This window comes from Ictidomys tridecemlineatus, chromosome 8, assembly GCF_052094955.1.
Source record: "Ictidomys tridecemlineatus isolate mIctTri1 chromosome 8, mIctTri1.hap1, whole genome shotgun sequence".
NCBI lineage: Eukaryota > Metazoa > Chordata > Mammalia > Rodentia > Sciuridae > Ictidomys > Ictidomys tridecemlineatus.
In genome coordinates this window covers 1,010,955-1,032,480 of record NC_135484.1, presented here as the reverse complement: position 1 = coordinate 1,032,480, position 21,526 = coordinate 1,010,955, and the positions used below count along the sequence as shown (strand labels likewise).

The 21,526-nt window shown below is 60.5% G+C and overlaps 1 protein-coding gene across 2 annotated transcripts in view; it reads right to left on the bottom strand.

Moving 5' to 3' along the window:
* Thbs2 (thrombospondin 2) overlaps window positions 1-12,016 on the bottom strand; it is a 32,800-nt gene extending 20,784 nt beyond the window's left edge. For both annotated transcript variants that reach the window (XM_078018676.1, XM_021723976.3), the window contains exons 1-7: window positions 11,910-12,016; window positions 11,647-11,815; window positions 9,204-9,275; window positions 7,370-7,929; window positions 5,463-5,547; window positions 1,712-1,908; window positions 228-368 (exon numbers count right to left, since the gene is read on the bottom strand). In XM_078018676.1, the coding sequence (XP_077874802.1) occupies window positions 228-368; window positions 1,712-1,908; window positions 5,463-5,547; window positions 7,370-7,929; window positions 9,204-9,255 (1,035 nt within the window). In that variant the 5' untranslated portion in view covers window positions 9,256-9,275; window positions 11,647-11,815; window positions 11,910-12,016. The remainder of the gene's footprint in view (window positions 1-227; window positions 369-1,711; window positions 1,909-5,462; window positions 5,548-7,369; window positions 7,930-9,203; window positions 9,276-11,646; window positions 11,816-11,909) is intronic.
* Window positions 12,017-21,526: the final 9,510 nt, after the last annotated feature.

Below are 21,526 nucleotides of genomic sequence, written 5' to 3'. Positions count from 1 at the left end.
CATTAGACACGGATCAGGGGCCTCTAGGTAGCTCCGTTCCAGGTGTTCCTGACCTCTGGCGACACTGGCCAGTCACACACTCTCTGGCTTCTTCATGTGTGAAGCCTTGAGGTTGGGCCTGGTCACACTTCGGTGCCTCCCACTGTCCCCTCCAGCCCTACCCCCGCCTGCCTGTGTCTGTGGCTCTGCCGGGCTCAGAGGCGGCCTGCGGGGCCCCAGGAGCTCACCTTGCAGGTGCAGGACGTGCAGCTGTCCACCACCCAGGTTTCGTTTTCTGCAAAGAACCGGCCATCCTGCCAGCAGGCCGTTATGTTCCTCGTCTTAGGAGGGCCACCAAGGAGCTCGAGCAGGAACTGGTTGTCATTTGACTGCAAAGGGGTCCAGCGTCAGGAGTGGACCAGAACCCAGCACCGTCTCAAGCCGTCTGGGTGGGAACCTCCCCTTTTCTGAGCAGCTCTGGGCGCAGGCAGCAGGGACCCACAGCGGGGAGCCCGAGGGTGCAGAAGCCACGGAGCCCGAGCCACAGACTCCTCAGCACCCTGGGCTTCCCGCTCCTTCTCTCAGTGAGACCCAGCTCAGGAGCCTCAACACCTGGGTGGGCCACGCTGCTGGTGCTGGGCAGCGGGCAGATGTCCGGGGCACGGCAAGAGGAGCCGCAGCTGGCTGCAGCCCAGAATCACTCACTCCTGCCCCCCCTCCAGGCAGGACAGCCACAGTGCAGAGGCAGGGAAAGAGGCCGTGGGGACTGCCGCCCCTCAGCCAGCTGAGCCAATGCCCTGGGGGCTCTCTGCCTGTTGCTTCCCCCAGGCAATCCCTGGTGTGGCCAGCAGGCCCTCTGATGGCACAGCCATCAGCAACACTTCCCGACACATCCGGGAATTGATCACAGTGCTGCCTTCGCAGACCTGCTGACGAAAAGGCAGACTCACTGCAGGACAGGGTCTGTGGTTCAGGTTGCCCAGGAGCGCGATCTGGAAGCAACCTCAGTGCCCTCGATCCCCCAGCATGGGCAGGCACCTGCAGGGAGGCTTCCACTTCTGCTCCATCCCATGCCCCATGGAGGGTGCCAGGAGGCTGCTCCGCCCTTGGGGTGCCCCTGAGGCGGCCCTGGGGCCTTCTGGGGCCCTTCCACTACCCAGCAATAGACTGTAGTCCTGGGTCCCTCAGGTCCAGACAGGGTCAGAGCATCCCCACACAGGGCTCCTTCCATGTGGGGACAGAGGGGCCAGGGAGTGCCTCGGGCGGGAGCCCGGGCCCACAGCCGTCTCCTCCCTCACTCTCCCACCCCCTGACGCAGTCCTCTGGGGAGCAGCTGCTGTTCTTTGGTGGACACTAGCTCAGCCGTGTGGACGTCACGGGCAGCATGGCCCGCTCCGCCTTGCCACGGCCAGCTCCTGAGCTTTGAGGCACCATGGCTCTTGCTCTCTGCTTCACGTAGCTAAAGGTGCCCCAGAGCAGCCCATGGCCCCCGTCTGTCCGTCTGGCTGCTGCTCACACCTCTGCCTCCCCCTCTGCACAGGCATGTTTCTGTCTGTGGGGAGGAGAACTTGCCCAGATAAGGGCGTGTTTTGGAGAATGTGCATATCAAGAGGACCCCTGCGTCTCCCTCCCCTGAAGCCCCAGGCCCAGCGTCCGTCCGGGAGCCAGCATGCACACTCCCAGAGGCAGCTGGCTGCAGGGCGGTGTGGCCCTCTCCTGCCTGGGCACCCACCACTCTCCTCAGGTTCTCGCTGAGCTGGTTCACCAGGACGTGCAGCCCCGAGAGCTCGTTGATCATGTGGCCCAGCTCCTCGCAGGAGTGCTCGCACACCTCCGGCCTCTTCGCCACTCCCTGGCCCACGAACTCCGTGGTGACGTGAGGGCCCAGGTGCAGCGTCTCCGTGTGCTCGCTGATGGCGTTGATCTCAGCTGCAGAACACACACCAGGGCAGTGAGAGCCTGGCCTCTGGTGCTGTGTGCCGGTGCCCACAGCCAGGCGGGAGTGGCCTGTGCTGGGGAGGTGGGCAGCCTCCCTTACAGCAGGGTGCTCAGCATGTACAGTCCACGAGCAGAGGGCCAAGGCCACACCTGTGATCCCAGCCACAGGGAGGCTGAGGCAGGAGGCTCCCAATGCCAGGTCACCTCAGCAGCCAAGCAAGACCCTGTCTCAAGATGGAAACTAAAATGTGCTGCCAGCGTGGCTCAGTGAGGAGTGCTCCCGGGCTCAGTCCCAGTGCCACCAAGGACAAGTCCTGGCAGAACAGGAGTCCAGTTCAGGAGCAGAAAAATGCCGAAAGTACAGCCAGACCCGAGGCCGGGGCCTGTGAGGGGGTGCGCTGCCCTGGGCCCTCCGCAGACGGGGTCGGGGAGCAGCCGGGAGCTCTGGTCACGCCTTCTCTTTGCCCCACCCATCCTCTGTTCAGCCACACACTCAGGCACACTGAGGGTCCCTCTGCACCTAACACCCTGTCCCAGGGTCCTGGAACACTGGGCTCCTCTGCCTCTGTCTGTCCTCAGGTCTCTCACGGCCCTGGAAACCACGCAGGCCCCCAGAGCCCTGGCCATGGGCCCACGTGGGCAGGATCCTCAGCTTACACAGTGACCTGGGGCGAGCCCAGAACCAGAACCGTCCCGGAGGGGCCCAGCTCCCTGGCGGGTGACTGTAGGCACGTAAAGGGCCGTCTCCTTTCAGACCTTCCATTTCTGAGCTGCGTGAGTAGGAGGTGCTTCTGCCGCACCCACATGAGCCTCCTTGCTCAGCTGTGAGCCAGGGCTGCAGTCCACGTCGGGCTGAGTGCCTCGGCCCTCGCCTACAGCTTCCTCCAGCCGTGCACAGGTGAGTGCCTGGACAACTAACCAACGGACCAGGGGGACGGTGACACACAGGTGGTGGGCACTGCATGGTCCATGGATGATGGGTGACAGATGATAGATCACAGAGGACTGACAGATGGTAGATGGTAGGTGACAGAGGACAGATGATGGGTGATACATGACCCACGGACAATAGGTGGTGGATGGTATAGATGAGTAGATGACAGGTGATCAATCACAGATGATTGACAGGTGACAGATGACAGATGTTAGATAAGAGATGACAGGTGATAAATGATACTCAGATGATGGATAGATGACAGATGATGGATAGATGACAGGTGACAGGTGACAGATGATGAGTAGATGACAGATGACAGATGACAGGTGATGAATAACTGACAGATAATAGATGACAGATGACAAATAGATGACAGGTGATAGATGATGGATAGATGACAGGTGACAGATGATGGATAGATGACAGGTGACAGATGATAGATGACAGTGACATGATGGAAATGGGACAGGTGACATGATGGGTAGATGACAGGTGACAGATGACAGAGGACAGGTGGCAGGTGATGCAAGACACCCAGGGAGGTGGCCATGCCGTGTTGGGGACCCTGTGGGCACAGGAGCGCTGGCTCACGGGAGGCCCAGCGTGCGTTTCCCTCCTCACGGCTGGCCCGAGGCCGCCTGGTTCCTGCTGCCCATCCTGCCTAGCAGGTCCCCCGCGCGTCAGGGTCTCTGTGGTGGGATCTCGAGGCCGGGCCGGCACAGAGGCCCTCGTCCCCGCAGCTCCACCCATGAGCCGGCTGCCACTGTGGGGCCAGGCTGGAAGGGAGCCCTGGCCTTGGGCAGGGAGTCCAGTGGACCACGGACCAGGCCACCTCATGACGGACCTGGCGGGCTGTGTGGAGTCATCTTTTAAGAAGGGCTGGGAAGGTCCAGCAGGGTGATGTGTGGCTCTGGTAGTGCCAGGGATCACAGGCCTGGACTGCCAGCTGCGCTCGCCTGGTCTGAGCGGTGGGCTCACGTGGGCGGGGGTCCTGATCTGTGGGGGCTGTTCATGGCCGTGGGCCGCCTCGGGAGCTCCAGCCCGAGCTGGGCCACACTGCACTGTGTGCAGGAGCCGCGACGCAGAGCCCCGAGCGCACTCTGTCCTTAGGAAGACAGCGCCGTGTGTGCTAGTCTCTTCGCATCCTCTCCCTGCCCCGGCCGTCAAGTGGCCAGCAGAGTGACCACTGTGGCCTCAGCCAGCATCCTGGACCCACAGGAGGCCCAGGAGCATCCTGAAAGGTGCCTGCTCAGCTCTCGGGACCTGCCAAGGGCTCAGTGCTCGGAACCGCCAGCCGCCCCGGCCTGCTCTGAAGCCGAGTGCGGGCCGCAGAGCCCGGTTTCCACCCAGGCAGCCCAGGAAAGCCAGCCCGCTGCGGAGGCTCACGCGACTCTTGGTATGGAAACTGAGGCCTGCCTCGGGCCTCCTCTTCTCTGTCAGACAGTGGGCAGCGGCTGGGTGGAGGAGGACCGCCAGGCCAGAGGGGGCCGCGGGCTCCACCCAGCACAGAGGGTCATTCTGAGGATCCTGAGGTGCTGCTCAGCAGACCCTGGCCCAGGACCTCCACCAGTAAAATGCTCAAGAGGCTGCTGGCACAGCAGGGGGAAATGCCACTGGAGATGTGAGTTAGCAGATGAGAACGTCCGTCAACGGCAGAGTAGCCTGCCTCAGAGCCTGAGTGGACAGCCGTGGGGACCGTAGGGAAACTGCGACCTGTCCCATGGCCTGTGAATCCCCTGGGCAGCGGTGGTCACTGACTGGTTTGAAAAGCTGCCTCCCTTCAACACTGGATCAAAGTGTGGGCCATCTAACTTCTAGCTTGTAAAGGGGATTTGTTGGTTTATATCCAAGGTCTTAAAATCATCATATTATAGTAATGCAGCCACGTTGACATTTATAGCAGCTCAACTCACACTACTAAACTATAGAAGCAACCTAGGTGTCCTTCAACAGATGACGGATAAACAAAATGTGATATATATACACACACACACAGACACACACACAGACACACCACGATGGAATATTACTCAGCCTTAAAGGAGAATGAAATTATGGCATTTGCTGGTAAATGGATGGAGCTGGAGAATATCATGCTAAGCAAAACAAGCCAATCCCAAAAAACCAAAGCCAAATGTTTTCTCTGATATGTAGATGCTAATACATAATAAAGGGGTGGCAAGGGGAAAACAGAGGTACTTTCAATTAGGTAGAAAGGAGTGAAGGGAGGGGAGAGAGGGGGGCAGGAAGGATATCAGAATAAATCGGACGTTATTCCCTGCGCATGTGTGACTGCAGGACCTGTGGGATTCTGCATCATGCCCACAGAAGAATGAGAAACTGTACCCCTTATGTACGATGTATCAGAGTACATCCTACGTTATGTACAGCTAGTTAAAACGGCTCTAAAAATAAATAGACTATTCAAAACAATCCTTGATACCTCTCACGTTCAGAGCCAGCTTGTCTCAGGGACCACAGGCCCCAGGCGCTGCTGAAGTGCCCCCTGGTGTGCGCGAGGAAGCGCCAGGCGTGTGCTGTGTACCCACCTCCCCGGGCTCCCGGGCAGCCCTCCCCAGGAGGCGCCAGGCGTGTGCTGTGTACCCACCTCCCTGGGCTCCCGGGCAGCCCTTCTGGCTCAGGAGGTCCTCCACGGAGTTCTCGAACACCAGGTGCATGTTCTGCAGCAGACCCTGTGGAAGTACACCGTGGGGCAGGTGAGCCAAGCCTGAGACCCTGGCTGGAAAGGAGTGAAGGGAGGACACCTCGCCCGCCGTGAGGCCAGCCAGCAGGGCGTCTGCTGCCCTAGCAGGTCCTGGGCCTGCTGTGTGGAACAGGTTTCTAGACACAGCACAAGACGTGGGAGTGGAGCCCGGGAACTAGAGCCAGGAGAGGAAAGGCCTGCGGGGAGCAGGAGGGTCTGGGCAGAGCGACCCTCAGCCGGCTCAGGTGGACTCCAGGCGAACTCCTGGCAGAGTCCTCACCAGGGCCCGGGCGTGGCAGTGTCCCCTGCCCAGGCAGGGACCCAGCTCTGGCCTGTGGGAGCCCTCACCCCAGGATGGGAGCCCCCCTGAGGTGCGCCTGGTCAGCCACCAGTGACGGCCAGGGTGTCCTGCGGGCAGGTGGGGTTCATCAGTAGCAAGCCGTGCATCTGCTACTCAAATGGCCAAGTTCTCACCCACACGTGTGTCCAAGAATACGCGCTCACCCCGGAGAGAGCAACGCGCAGGTGTTCCTCCACTTACAGGTCGGTCGGGACCAGACAGACCCAGGGCAGGATGAAGACTTCACCCGTGGAAAGCACTCACACCCACCCACGGCCAGCACCACACACAGCGCAGCGCCCAGTGTCCCCTCCCGATCAGGGACCCTGGGAGCTGCAGCTCAGGGCTGCCCAGCCTCAGGAGAGGCTCCACCCCCACACTGCCCAAGGAGACCAGAACTGCCCGTCTGACGTGCCCTCCACTGCCTGGGCACGCATTGCGGGTGCGCCTACGTGGGACCCTCTGTGCGGACATCCTGCTGCGGGCTCCGAGGCTCGTGACTTAGCCAGCCCTGTCTGAGCCCACAGCTGCGGGGGCAGGGCCTGTCCTCTCGGGGAGCAGCAGTCCCCTTGGGAGGACAGCAGGTGGAGAGTTCTCACACCCTCTCACGGCTAAGGTGCATGTGGGCTTTGGCTTCAGGCTCGAGCAACGAAGGTGGGGTTGCCAGGAGCAAGGGTGGCCAGTTCCCAGGTCTCCAAGCAGCCTGTCTCGACCGCTGACCACTGGCGAGAAGCCCCTGTGGCCACAGGCTCTGCTCTGTGGCTCAGGAAGGTGTGGGCTGTGTCTGGAGTGCACCATGTGAGTTTGTTCACGGTGCTCATGTCCACGTTAGGTGGTGCATGTGCACGTTGAGCACGTGTTTGGGGCATGTGTGTGCACACATGTGTAGCTCACACATGGCAATTGTGAGTGCAAGTGTGAGTGTGGTACACATTCATGATAGTACATGTGTGTGAATCTGTTTCTGTGTGTACGTGTGTGTATGTGTGTGTGCATGTGTGTATGAGCATGTGAATCTGTGTTTCTGTGTGCATTCCTGTGTGTACATGTGTGTGTTCATGTGTGTATATGTAATGTGTGTACATGTGTGCATGCATGTAGGTGTGTACATGTGTATATGTGCATGTGTGCTTGCACGTGTGTGCTATTCACGTGTGTGGCTTTGCACATGCACACGTGTGTACTGTGTACGTGTGTGTTCACTTGTGTGTGTACATGTGTGTACATGTATGTGCATGTGTGTCTGTGTGTGTGCATGTGCACATGTGTGTGTGCGTGTGTGTGCACACAGGTATGACTCGCTGGCCACTCCCAGGGTTGTAGAAATGCATCCTCCCACACTGTGCTGAGGACCCAGACCTGTCAGCCATGGGAGCCGGCGTGTTCTGGAGAGACTGCCCTGCTTGACGGGGCAGGTGTGTGAGGAAGGGCCCATTTCTGGGTCCCAGTGGACGCAGCCCTACATACGCACCCTGAAGTGGCTCTCGCGGGTGGCGCCTTTGGCCACGTACATCCGGCTTCTCTCGGCGCTCAGCTGCTCGTAGAAGGGCTCATCGAGGCTGAAGCTGTCGATGAGGTCGCAGCCCACGTACAGGCTGTAGGTCTCGCCGGCCACCTGCACGGTGATGTTCTTCCACTGCGAGTCGGCCAGGCCCACGTCCTCCAGGGAGACAGGGTGCGGGGTGCCCTCGGTCCAGTAGGTGAGGTCCAGGGTGTCCGCCGGGCCATTGGAGACGATCTCGAATTGCCGCTGCGAGGCGCCAGGGCCCTCCAGGGCCAGCAGCGTGCCGCGGGACTTGCGGTCCTGCTTCAGCTGGGCCGTGAGGAAGAAGCCCTCCTTGCGCCGCATGGTCCTGAGGATCCTGCTCAGGTCCTCGCTGTTCACCGGGGGGATGTAATCAAAGCGGACGAACCGGTAGGCGGGCACCCCGGGGTCAGGCCCGCGGAACTGCTTGGCACCGATCGTCTTCCGGTTGATGTTGCTGACGCTGAAGAGGTCGAAGGAGGTGTCCTCCTCGTCTGGGTCGCCAGCTGCCACGGGAGGCAGAGCAGGGGTCACCAACACCAGGTGGGCACCCCGGGTTGGGATGGCAAAGCAGGGCGGCGAGGCCAGCTCACTGGGGGTCTGCTGCGCCCCCTTGGCACGAGAGCTCGGGGCTCCTCCGAGGAAGGCCACCACCCAGGCTGCGGTCCCCAGTGCCCCGACAGCTGTGGGTTAGCTTTGTCCTTGGCTGGAACAGCGTGGTGCTGCGGGTGGGCATTGGCCACCAGGGCCATCCCATTCGGCAGCACACCCACAGCGGGGCTCCCTCAACTCTGGCAGGCGACCCCACCTTGTCCAGGCAGGGCTGGGAGCCTCCCCCTCCTGTTGACCTCCCCAGGTGGGAGGCACAGGGAGGCCTCCTCCAAGCCCCAGTGCCCGGGGGGGACCCCAGTGCAAAGCCAGGCTTGGGGACGGAGCAAAGGGGACACAGGCATGCGGTGTCCCGGGTGGGACCCTCCTCCTTGGACTCGCTGGCCACTCCCAGGGTTGTAAACTGCATCCTCCCACACTGTGCTGAGGACCCAGACCTGTCGGGCCTCTGGCTGTGGTGAGTGGTTCCAAGTCACCGTCCAAGTACGACAAAGGAAACTCAGCACAGTCCCCAAAGGACAGCAGTGTGAATAACTCAGAATCATGCACCGAATAAAATGCTTTAAAAGCTTTAAATAGTATGACCCTCTATCTTGGCACATTGAAGCACTATAACACGTGCTGGATATGACCACGGTCAGTATGGCTCTTGGTAGGAATTAAGTCGATTAAAACCTTTGAATATTGCAATTAAAAGAGCAATTTATTTTTGTAACTTATGCAAAGGATATGATCACAAATGCTAGTGAAAATTCATTCACAACGAATAAAATAACATCTAAAGGGGAATTGATCTCAAAGCATTAGGGCTTCTCTGATGGAATACTATGCAATCATTAACAATCACGTTGTGAAAAAACAAACACGTGGTAAAATAGTTAAGATAACATCCTAGGCAGAAAGGAAGTGGGAAGAAGACACAAAACACCAGCCCTCTGCACTGCTGAGCAGACGGCGTGTGCAAAACCAGCAGAGCTGAGCACTGCCAAACCCCGCAGCCCCGCTGGGTGGCATTTTATCTAATACCCAAGTTTTCCAAAAATAAACCCTTCCGTGTTGTAGGGACTCAAAGGCAAGTAAAGCTTTCATTTGCAAAGCCAAACGCAGCCACTTCGGGATCTGCGCCGTGGCGGGGCCACGCCTCGCGAGCCACGCGGTTGGGTCCACTCACCGAGCGCGCTGGGCCACGCCCACAGGGCCAGCAGGGCCATCCCCCAGAGCATCCTGCGTCCTGCTGCAGCTCCTAGGAGAAAAGCAGCCCTGGTCAGAGAGGGGCACAGCGGCGCGTGTCGCCGGAGGGTGTGCTCCTGTACCTTGGCCACAGCTGCACGTAGACTCAGAGGGGGTCCCCGCAGCCCGCGGAGGGTCCGCACAGCCCACCGAGGCACAGGACGCTGTTCCGGTAGACTCCTCCCCCTGGGCGGACGTTAGTGGGCGGGCATGCTGGACCAGCACCCTGGTGGCGTTCTGAATATTCCCGTTATCTGACCCCCGGGGGCAAAATGGCCATAACTGCCCTGCCCTGCAGAGGGGAAGTGGACAGTGTCTGGTTGCTGGTGCTGAGTGGTTCTGCTGGGGAGAACTGTCACCAAGACTCAGATTCTGACGGTGGAAGTCACCAAACACCCAGCCTGGTGCACAGTCTGTGCAGGCCTTGTCCCACCTCAGCTCACTGGCCCTGGGCGCAGCCTTCCCAGGGAACACGGTTCCTGACGGGAGGGTCCTGGGAGCAGGTCTCGGCTACTTTCCTACTTTCCTGCAGCCTGTTTTTCCATTCTTGAGGGTTCTAAGTTGGCAGGGTGCAGCGGGGCTGGATCACAAGTCAGGAGACCTGGACGGAAGCCCAGCTCCACAGTTAACTCCTCGCGGGCCTCCGTGAGCCCTCAGTCTGGGCTCCTCATCCCAGAGGTGGGTGATGTGGGCACTGGACCCAGGTCCTTCCTACAGCCCCCAGCCTGCTCCAGGTGGACGCTGACCCCTCCTTATTCAGAACACCAAACTCCCTCCTCCTAGACCAAGGAGTCTCCCTCTCCAAGACATCTGGTGAGCCGGACCCAGCCACCTTCCTGGGGGGAGAGAGGTGGCCCCAGGCAGGGGCTGCGTGCAGGGACCCCTTCCCACAGCGCTGTGCAGGGCAGTTGCTGTGGTTTCTGCCATCTCATCACAGGGGACCCTGGGCCAGAGCTCTGCCCCTCAGCTCCGCTCCTCTGGCGCTGGCTGCACCGCCTGCCTTCATTGCCAGCATCTGACTGGCTGGGCTGCTCGGAGAAGTCCCTCCAGCAGATGACCATGTGTCCAGCACCTCTTAGCCGGCCCAGAAAGCCCAGTGAAGGACCAGCTCACTGTGCACCTGGACTCTTTCCCACTGTCGCCTCCGAGGTGGTGGTAGGAACAATGAGATGCCCCCATCTGGGCCTTTCACAGTTTTTAGGGACTGTTACCGGGGTAAACCCTTGCTGTGTACTCAGAACAGTACCCAGTTCACGAAGCCATCCAGAGACGCTAAGGGATCAGCAGTGCTAAGTGCCACGTCAGAAGGCTCTTTCCTGTCGCCCACCCTCGACAGGCAGGAGCCACCGACCCTGTCCCTCCCTGTGAAGCCTGTTCTGCAGGAGGACAGGCTGCGTGAAGGAGAGCTCCATCCCAGCGACTGCACAGCACCCCGCCTCACGGCAGGCTCAGAAAGTGAGCCCGACGCTCAAAGCCAGCCTCAGCAACAGCGAGGCGCCGGCCACTCCTGAGGCCCTGCCTCTGGTAAAATACGGCGGGACAGGTCTGGGGACATGGCTCCAGGGTCAGATGCCCCAGAATTCAAGCTCTGGCACCAAAAAGGAAAAAGAAAGTGAACTCAACTTTGTTTTGACAAGATCACCTCGTTCCTAAAACAGCAGGCAGGGCTCAGCGCCAGCAGCCTGCCGCTCCCTGCAGGACAGACCCTCTTCCCATGGGTGCCTGCCGTGGTGTCCTCCACCCCCCAGGTGCCCGTGCCAAACGCTCCTGCTTATGTCTTCCAGCCACAGAGTGCAGGTGAATGTTGGAGACCTTGGAGCGTCTGTGAGCACCCTCTTCATACAAAGTGAGAAGGAGCTTTGCAGAGATGCTCCTGGGATCCCTCGGGAGTGGTCACACATGAAGCGCAGGGTCAGCTCAGCCCCGTCTGTGGGCGGCTGTCACTCCTGGCAGCAGCTGCACCCGGCCAACTCTGTCCATGAGCAGCCCGTGCCCGAGCCCCTCAAAGCCACAGCACCCTCCCTGCAGCCCCGTCCCCTGGAGCACCAGCACCGCTCAGCCGGCAGCGCTATCCCAGGGTGTCTGGGACCGTGGTCCCTGCTCGCGCTCCAGGCCCTGCCTGCCATTCCTCTCTCGCGCTCCCTCCTCCTCAGCAAGAGTCGGAGCAGAAACTTCCTCCTGGGAAGAGGAAAGAGGAGCACTTGCAGCTCCTGGGGCAAGACCCACGTGCAAACCGCAGAGCCGCGGGCACAGAGCAGGGCCAGGCAGCCACCACCCCAGACTCCAGCCTCCGCTGTCCCGTCCTCTCCCCTGCGGGAGTCGAGAGCCTTTCTGCCTGTCACAGTCCAATGCGGTGACTTAAAACTCAAAATAAGGTGCGTTACCTGGTGTGCTGTCCTGCCGGGGTGCTGACTGACCTCAGGGTTTCCGAGCAGGACCAGAAGGACGCGGCTTCCTCAGTGGAGACCCCGGGCCGCAGAGCACCGTGGTGGACGCTTCCCACTGCTCTGGGCAGCAGGCGCCTCCTTTATATGCTGCCTTTTCCGAGTAGCCCTGTCAATCAGACACGCGAGGAAGCACGTTTAATTCATTCCTTCGAAGGAATGACACAGTTCCTCCTTCTGATCTCGCCATTTGCTCCCAGTACCTGCTGTCTGAGTCCAAGTCCAGCCCCTCTGTGCGGCTGCCACCCTCCTCTTGTGTCCACCAAGGCCTCCAGACAGGGGACGGACGGGGAGGAGCCAGACGGAGAGGAGAGGGCAGGGACTCACTTTTCCTGTCTTCTCTCAGGAAATAAAATGCTATAAATAAAACTAGCAAGATTGGCTGGAACTCCCCATTTTGCTTAAGAGGAAAAAATGCAAGTTCTATGCTTTAAATATGTTTCAAATTACCCGATGGGATACCGTTCTTTCCACACCAAGCAAGAGTCAGCAACACATAAAAGAAACTGGTGGGTGTAAATAGCTGGCCGCTGCGTTGCTGAAGTTATCATAGTGAAAGAATTATTTTTGCCATGTGCAAAAAAAGTTGACTTTAAAATAGAGTCGACAAATGTGATTTCAAGCCACTGGAGCACTGAGGAGTCGTGCTGCCCCACAGGAGAACCGATTGTAATCCAAACCTGCGTCACCTACTCCATTTGATCTCATGCAACAGTGTCTGGCCCTCGGGGCAGAACTTCCAGTGGCCAAAGAACCCCCAAGCAGAGGCAAAATCTCAGTGGGAGGGAGGGTCACTCAGGGTTGCGCTGGAGAGGGAAGTGAGCCCAGAGGCAGCTGCTAGGCTCCTGCCCACAGCTCAGATCACCCAGGCCAAGTGGACAGACTGTGGACACAGGGGGACATGGGCATCACCCACGGTGGGCATCGAGCAGGGACATTGCCAGGTGTGGACAGGACATGAGAGGATGTGGGCATCACCCAGGGTGGATGGTGGACAGAGGAAGGGAACATCACCCAGAGCCCAGCACCTGGCTCCTTTTGTGCAGTCTACACCTTGGTGCCTGGACATGGGCTCTGTGGGAACAAACTGGGGACAAGTCAAGTCTTTCTTAAAGCACACTCAAGCAAAGGTGCCTGGAGAGAGCGCCAACACCCTCCTGTTCTTGACATGCTGGAGCGCCCGGCTGTCACTGACCCTGGGGAGCCTTGGACCACCGGAGGATGTCCTGCCCCCGCGCCTGCAGCCTGTCTCCCTGTGGCAATTCTCTCCTGAGAACCAACCCCAACTCCTGGCACAGAGAGGAGGGACCAGGCTGAACTGCACTGGGAGACCTCCAGGGTGGGACATTGGTGTTAGGCCTCTGGTGAGGGCAAAGTCCACTTTTTGAATTAAAGTGTCTGAATTCAAATTTGCATAAATAAACTGATGTCATCCCAGATTCCTGAGAGAAACTGGGCCTGCTTCCCCAGTGCAGCTGCGTCTGGGGCTGAGGGTGCTTCCCGCCCCTGCTCTCCAGCACCCCCAGAGGAGCCTGGAGTCAGGGGGTCCTGCCGCGGCTCAGCCACGCGGAACTGGAGGAGGAGGCCGCAGGCTGCCCTCCGGCTCCCGGCACACCTGGGGCAGGCATCGCAGGGCTGCTGCCTGGGGCTGTGAGAGGAGCTCAGGGCGGGCACACTGAGGGCTGGGCGAGTCCTGCCACTGCCCTGGTGCAAGGAAGCCATGGGCTGGTGACGCTCACTTCCTGGCCCCACTGTGGCATGGGGTGGGGGAGCCACTCCCTTGGGCCCTCCAGGGGGGACACAGGGCCATCCGGGTGAGACCACAGGGCAGGTGCAGGGAGGCGGAGCCCTGGGACTCTCCAAGTCTCTGCAGGTTGGGCAGAATGCAGCTCCCGGTGCCTCCCCATGCACCCTGGGACGGAGAAGCAGGCAGGGGGCCTGGCTCAGAGGCCGAGCATCACTGTGGGTCCTCAGCAAAGCCAGAGGCCGCACAGCAGAGGTCCACCTCCACCTTCCAGGGCCGTGCCTGAGCACAGGCTCCTGCCTCCGGAGCTGGGCACAGCTAGGTGGCTTCAGCGGCTCCTTTTGTGGTTCTCCGTGGTCTCAGCCCCGGGAACCCGAGACAGACGCGTGGCCTGAAGTTCCACGCTGCAGTTACAGGGGCAGCCAGGCCACCCTGCCGCGCAGGAGGGAAAGTCCCACAGCAGAGGACACAGCCGACCTGGGGGGCCCAAGGCAGCCCCTGGGCGGAGCGGGGTGATGGAGACTTGGCCACAGAGGGGCAGCTGCAGGCTGGCTGGAGGCCCGGCCTGAAGAGTGGCTCCTGCCAGGACCCAGGCTGACGCCAACGAGGAGGGAGAGATATCGCCTCTGGCCATGGAGCAGGAGACCTTGGCAGGCCTGCAGGACGGGCCTGGTCCAATAACCCAGATCACAGCCGTCCAGAGCCGAGGTCAGCGGGCTCTCTGCAGGCACTGGCCTGCACCAGCTCAGCAACTCCAGCCTGAGGGCCCTGAGTGCAAGACTGAGGCGCCATCTGAATACAGCACACCCCGCCTGGCAGGCTGGTGGGACACGAGGAGGAAGCTCCCAGGGGCGAGGAGTGGGACAGGCTCAAGGCAGGGCAGCAGGGCAGGTCCTGGGCCGCTGACCTGTGAGTGGGAAAGCATGACCAGAGGAAGAGGAGCCGTCCCCAGTGAGGCCGTGGCTGTCGGTCCTCCGCGGGGAGGGCGTGTGTCCTAAGTGAAGAGGGCCTGGGTCTCAGAGCAGAGGAGCCGCCCACGAATCAGGCACGTCCTGGTCCCCAGCCCGCTCAGCTCTGGGGACTGCAGTGAACGTCCACGTGGGGCAGTCCAGCGCATGAAGACCTCGCAGTCCCATGGTCTAGCAGGCCAGCCTCACCAGGAGCGCGTACTTCCCCCGAGCTGCAGACTCGCGGCCTCCACCAAAGCATGAGCAGGAGCCAGGACAGAGCTGCTCTGGCTGAGGAGAAGGGCCTGCAGCGTCCAGATGCAGGACAGAGGCCCAGGTTCAAGAAGTGTGGACCTGGCAGCAGGCCGAGGCAGGCGGCTGGCTAGCTCACACCTACAGGGGCTGCTCTAAGTCTAGGCAGGGGTGAGAAGGAGCACTGGGTGACAGGGGGCCTGGCAGGTGCAGGGGACAGACAGCAGGGAGGCTGAGGCGGGGGCTGGCTGTCCCAGCAGAAGGCGGAGGAGTGGCCTCCTGGGCCAGAGCTTGAGTGTGAAGTGCACAGTACAGAGGTGCTTCTGTTTGGTGCTGTCCCCTGCTGGACCGGACACAGGGTGACGCCTGAGGTTCCCTCATGAGAGAAGTGTTGTAACAGGGAGAGCCAGGATGCACACCGGCCCGACCTGAGTGCCCTGAGTGCAAGACTTAGGCACCATCTGAATACAGACATCCCCAAGGCCAGTGTAGGGTACAGAAGAGGATGGACCTGGAGGAGAGAGGAGGCTCACACATTGACCAGACCCACCCTCTGGTCAGGACCTGTGGTCAGCCTGGGCCCACGTCAACACCTAGCCGGTGGTTTCCCAGCTGCTGGCCTTAGACTTTGAAGTCTGGAGCCTGGACATGAGGGCTCTTGTCAAGGGGAGGACAAACAGAGGCTCAGGAGCTCACAAGGCATGGTAAAGGGAAAGCCCCCCCAAAGGTTCAGCTGCAGGCCCTCCTGAGGCACGGGTCAGCAGGGGACTTGGCAGCATCCATGGAATGTTCCGTGAGGCCATAGGTGGCCACTTTATTTCTGGACACAGGATTGCAGAGAAAGTGATCACTAGGGCAAGAAGAGAAGGGACAGGATCAAGAAGGAGGGGGCACAGTGGATGTCCAAGCCTGGGCCTGAGACACCAGGAAGAACAGGAAGGCCTCAGACACTGCAGGAGGCTGTGGGAGAAGGTAGAGGGAGCAGAGGCCAAAAGAGGGGCTGCTCCAGGATGTCTTGTCCCTGACACAGGGAGTGCTCCTCCACAGCTGCCCTGTCACTCACACAGGGAGTTCTCCTCCACAGTTGTCCTGTCACACACCAGGGAGTGCCCCTCCACAGCTGTCCTGTCACTCACACAGGGAGTGCTCCTCCACAACTGTCCTGTCACTCACACAGGGAGAGCCCCTCCACAGCTGTCCTGTCACTCACACAGGGAGACCTCCTCCACAGCTGTCCTGTCACTCAGACAAGGAGAGCTTCTCCACAGCTGTCCTGTCCCTGACACAGGGAGAGCCCCTCCACAGCTGTCCTGTCACTCACACAGGGAGTGCCCCTCCACAGCTGTCCTGTCACTCACACAGGGAGAGCTCCTCCACAGCTGTCCTGTCACTCACACAGGAGAGCTCCTCCACAGCTGTCCTGTCACTACCCCAGGGAGAGCTCCTCCACAGCTGTCCTGTCACTCACAGGGAGAGCTCCTCCACAGCTGTCCTGTCACTCACAGGGAGAGCCCCTCCACAGCTGTCCTGTCACTCACACAGGGAGAGCTCCTCCACAGCTGTCCTGTCACTCACAGGGAGAGCCCCTCCACAGCTGTCCTGTCACTCACACAGGGAGAGCCCCTCCACAGCTGTCCTGTCACTCACAGGGAGAGCTCCTCCACAGCTGCCCTGTCACTCACACAGGGAGAGCCCCTCCACAGCTGTCCTGTCCCTGACACAGGGAGAGCTCCTCCACAGCTGTCCTGTCACTCACACAGGGAGAGCACCTCCACAGCTGCCCTGTCACTCACACAGGGAGAGCTCCTCCACATCTGTCCTGTCACTCACACAGGGAGAGCTCCTCCACAGCTGTCCTGTCAGTCACCAGGGAGAGCCCCTCCACAGCTGTCCTGTCACTCACACAGGGAGAGCCCCTCCACAGCTGTCCTGTCCCTGACACAGGGAGAGCTCCTCCACAGCTGTCCTGTCACTCACACAGGGAGAGCCCCTCCACAGCTGTCCTGTCACTCACCAGGGAGTGCCCCTCCACAGCTGTCCTGTCACTCACAGAGGGAGAGCCCCTCCACAGCTGTCCTGTCACTCACACAGGGAGAGCCCCTCCACAGCTGCCCTGTCACTCACACAGGGAGAGCCCCTCCACAGCTGTCCTGTCACACACACAGGGAGAGCTCCTCCACAGCTGTCCTGTCACTACCCCAGGGAGAGCTCCTCCACAGCTATCCTGTCACTCACACAGGGAGAGCCCCTCCACAGCTGCCCTGTCACACACACAGGGAGAGCTCCTCCACAGCTGTCCTGTCACTCACCAGGGAGAGCTCCTCCACAGCTGCCCTGTCACACACACAGGGAGAGCTCCTCCACAGCTGTCCTGTCACTACCCCAGGGAGAGCCCCTCCACAGCTGTCCTGTCACTCACACAGGGAGAGCCCCTCCACAGCTGTCCTGTCACACACACAGGGAGAGCTCCTCCACAGCTGCCCTGTCACTACCCCAGGGAGAGCTCCTCCACAGCTGTCCTGACACTCACCAGGGAGAGCTCCTCCACAGCTGTCCTGTCACACACACAGGGAGAGCTCCTCCACAGCTCTCCTGTCACTCAACAGAGAGAGCTCCTCCACAGCTGTCCTGTCACTCACCAGGGAGAGCTCCTCCACAGCTGTCCTGTCACTAACACAGGGAGAGCTCCTCCACAGCTGTCCTGTCACTCACACAGGGGGAGCCCCTCCACAGCTGTCCTGTGACTCACACAGGGAGAGCGCCTCCACAGCTGTCCTGTCAGTCACACAGGGACAGCTCCTCCACAGCTGTCCTGTCACTCACACAGGGGGAGCCCCTCCACAGCTGTCCTGTGACTCACACAGGGAGAGCCCCTCCACAGCTGTCCTGTCACTCACACAGGGAGAGCTCCTCCACAGCTGTCCTGTCACTAACACAGGGAGTGCCCCTCCACAGCTGCCCTGTCACTACCCGAGGGAGAGCCCCTCCACAGCTGTCCTGTCACTCACACAGGGAGAGCCCCTCCACAGCTGTCCTGTCACTCACCCAGGGAGAGCTCCTCCACAGCTGTCCTGTCACTCACACAGGGAGAGCCCCTCCACAGCTGTCCTGTCACTCACACAGGGAGTTCTCCTCCACAGCTGTCCTGTCACTCACACAGGGAGAGCTCCTCCACAGCTGTCCTGTCACTCACCCAGGGAGTGCTCCTCCACAGCTGTCCTGTCACTCACCCAGGGAGTGCTCCTCCACAGCTGTCCTGTCACTCACACAGGGAGTTCTCCTCCACAGCTGTCCTGTCACTCACACAGGGAGAGCTCCTCCACAGCTGTCCTGTCCCTGACACAGGGAGTGCTCCTCCACAGCTATCCTGTCACTCACCGAGGGAGTGCTCCTCCACAGCTGTCCTGTCACTCACCCAGGGAGAGCCCTTCCACAGCTGTCCTGTCCCTGACACAGGGAGAGCTCCTCCACAGCTGTCCTGTCTCTGACACAGGGAGAGCCCCTCCACAGCTGTCCTGTCACTCACCAGGGAGAGCTCCTCCACAGCTGTCCTGTCACTCAACAGAGAGAGCTCCTCCACAGCTGTCCTGTCACTCACACAGGGAGAGCCCCTCCACAGCTGTCCCGTCACTCACACAGGGAGAGCCCCTCCACAGCTGTCCTGTCACACACACAGGGAGAGCCCCTCCACAGCTGTCCTGTCACTCACCAAGGGAGAGCCCCTCCACAGCTGTCCTGTCACTCAACAGGGAGAGCTCCTCCACAGCTGTCCTGTCACTCACCCAGGGAGAGCCCCTCCACAGCTGTCCTGTCACTCACACAGGGAGAGCCCCTCCACAGCTGTCCTGTCACTCACCAAGGGAGAGCCCCTCCACAGCTGTCCTGTCACTCAACAGGGAGAGCCCCTCCACAGCTGCCCTGTCACTACCCCAGGGAGAGCTCCTCCACAGCTGTCCTGTCACTACCCCAGGGAGAGCTCCTCCACAGCTGTCCTGTCACTCACACAGGGAGTGCCCCTCCACAGCTGCCCTGTCACTACCCCAGGGAGAGCTCCTCCACAGCTGTCCTGTCACTCACCCAGGAGAGCTCCTCCACAGCTGTCCTGTCACACACACAGGGAGAGCCCTCCACAGCTGTCCTGTCACTCACACAGGGAGAGCCCCTCCACAGCTGTCCTGTCACTCACACAGGGAGAGCTCCTCCACAGCTGTCCTGTCACTCACACAGGGGAGAGCCCCTCCACAGCTGTCCTGTCAGTCACACAGGGAGTGCTCCTCCACAGCTGTCCTGTCACTCACCCAGGGAGAGCTCCTCCACAGCTGTCCTGTCACTCACACAGGGAGAGCTCCTCCACAGCTGTCCTGTCACTAACACAGGGAGAGCCCCTCCACAGCTGTCCTGTCACTCACACAGGGAGAGCTCCTCCACAGCTGTCCTGTCACTCACACACGGAGAGCTCCTCCACAGCTGCCCTGTCACTCACACAGGGAGAGCTCCTCCACAGCTGTCCTGTCACTAACACAGGGAGAGCCCCTCCACAGCTGTCCTGTCACTAACACAGGGAGAGCCCCTCCACAGCTGTCCTGTCACTCACACAGGAGAGCTCCTCCACAGCTGCCCTGTCACTCACACAGGGAGAGCTCCTCCACAGCTGCCCTGTCACTCACACAGGGAGAGCCCCTCCACAGCTGCCCTATCACTACCCCAGGGAGAGCTCCTCCACAGCTGTCCTGTCACTCACACAGGGAGAGCCCCTCCACAGCTGTCCTGTCACTCACACAGGGAGAGCTCCTCCATAGCTGCCCTGTCACTACCCGAGGGAGAGCCCCTCCACAGCTGTCCTGTCACTCACACAGGAGAGCCCCTCCACAGCTGTCCTGTCACTCACCCAGGGAGAGCCCCTCCACAGCTGTCCTGTCACTCACACAGAGAGAGCCCCTCCACAGCTGTCCTGTCACTCACACAGGGAGTTCTCCTCCACAGCTGTCCTGTCACTCACACAGGGAGAGCCCCTCCACAGCTGTCCTGTCACTCACACAGGGAGAGCTCCTCCACAGCTGCCCTGTCACTCACACAGGGAGTTCTCCTCCACAGCTGTCCTGTCTCTGACACAGGGAGAGCCCCTCCACAGCTGTCCTGTCACTCACCAGGGAGAGCTCCTCCACAGCTGTCCTGTCACTCACCAGGGAGAGCTCCTCCACAGCTGTCCTGTCACTCACACATTGAGTGCTCCTCCACAGCTGTCCTGTCACTCACACAGGGAGAGCCCCTCCACAGCTGTCCTGTCACTCACCAGGGAGAGCTCCTCCACAGCTGTCCTGTCACTCACACAGGGAGAGCCCCTCCACAGCTGTCCTGTCACTCACACAGGGAGAGCCCCTCCACAGCTGTCCTGTCACTCACACAGGGAGAGCTCCTCCACAGCTGTCCTGTTACTCACACAAGGAGAGCTCCTCCACAGCTGTCCTGTCCCTGACACAGGGGGAGCCCCTCCACAGCTGTCCTGTACTCACCCAGGGAGAGCCCCTCCACAGCTGTCCTGTCACTCACCCAGGGAGAGCCCCTCCACAGCTGTCCTGTCACTCACACAGGGAGAGCCCCTCCACAGCTCTCCTGTCACTCACACAGGGAGTGCTCCTCCACAGCTGTCCTGTCACTCACACAGGAGAGCTCCTCCACAGCTGTCCTGTCAGTCACACAGGGAGAGCTCCTCCACAGCTGTCCTGTCACTCACACAGGGAGGAGCCCCTCCACAGCTGTCCTGTCACTCACACAGTGAGTTCTCCTCCACAGCTGTCCTGTCACTCACCCAGGGAGAGCTCCTCCACAGCTGTCCTGTCCCTGACACAGGGAGAGCCCCTCCACAGCTGTCCTGTCACTCACACAGGGAGTGCTCCTCCACAGCTGTCCTGTCACTCACACAGGGAGAGCCCCTCCACAGCTGTCCTGTCACTCACACAGGGAGTTCTCCTCCACAGTTGTCCTGTCACTCACACAGGGAGAGCTCCTCAACAGCTGTCCTGTCCCTGAGACAGGGAGAGCTCCTCCACAGCTGCCCTGTCACTACCCCAGGGAGACCTCCTCCACAGCTCTCCTGTCACTCACCCAGGGAGAGCCCCTCCACAGCTGTCCTGTCACTCACCCAGGGAGAGCCCCTCCACAGCTGTCCTGTCACTCACCCAGGGAGAGCCCCTCCACAGCTGTCCTGTCACTCACACAGGGAGAGCCCCTCCACAGCTGTCCTGTCACTCACACAGGGAGTGCTCCTCCACAGATGTCCCGTCACTCACACAGTGAGAGCCCCTCCACAGCTGTCCTGTCACTCACACAGTGAGTGCTCCTCCTCAGCTGTCCTGTCACTCACCAGGGAGAGCCCCTCCACAGCTGTCCTGTCACTCACACAGGGAGAGCCCCTCCACAGCTGTCCTGTCACTCAAACATGGAGTGCTCCTCCAGAGCTGTCCTGTCAGTCACAATGGGAGTGCCCCTCCACAGCTGTCCTGTCACTAACCCAGGGAGTACCCCTCCACAGCTGTCCTGTCACTCACACAGGGAGAGCTCCTCCACAGCTGCCCTGTCACTCACACAGGGAGAGCTCCTCCACAGCTGTCCTGTCACTAACACAGGGAGAGCCCCTCCACAGCTGTCCTGTCACTAACACAGGGAGAGCCCCTCCACAGCTGTCCTGTCACTCACACAGGGAGAGCTCCTCCACAGCTGCCCTGTCACTCACACAGGGAGAGCCCCTCCACAGCTGTCCTGTCACTCACACAGGGAGAGCTCCTCCATAGCTGCCCTGTCACTACCCGAGGGAGAGCCCCTCCACAGCTGTCCTGTCACTCACACAGGGAGAGCCCCTCCACAGCTGTCCTGTCAC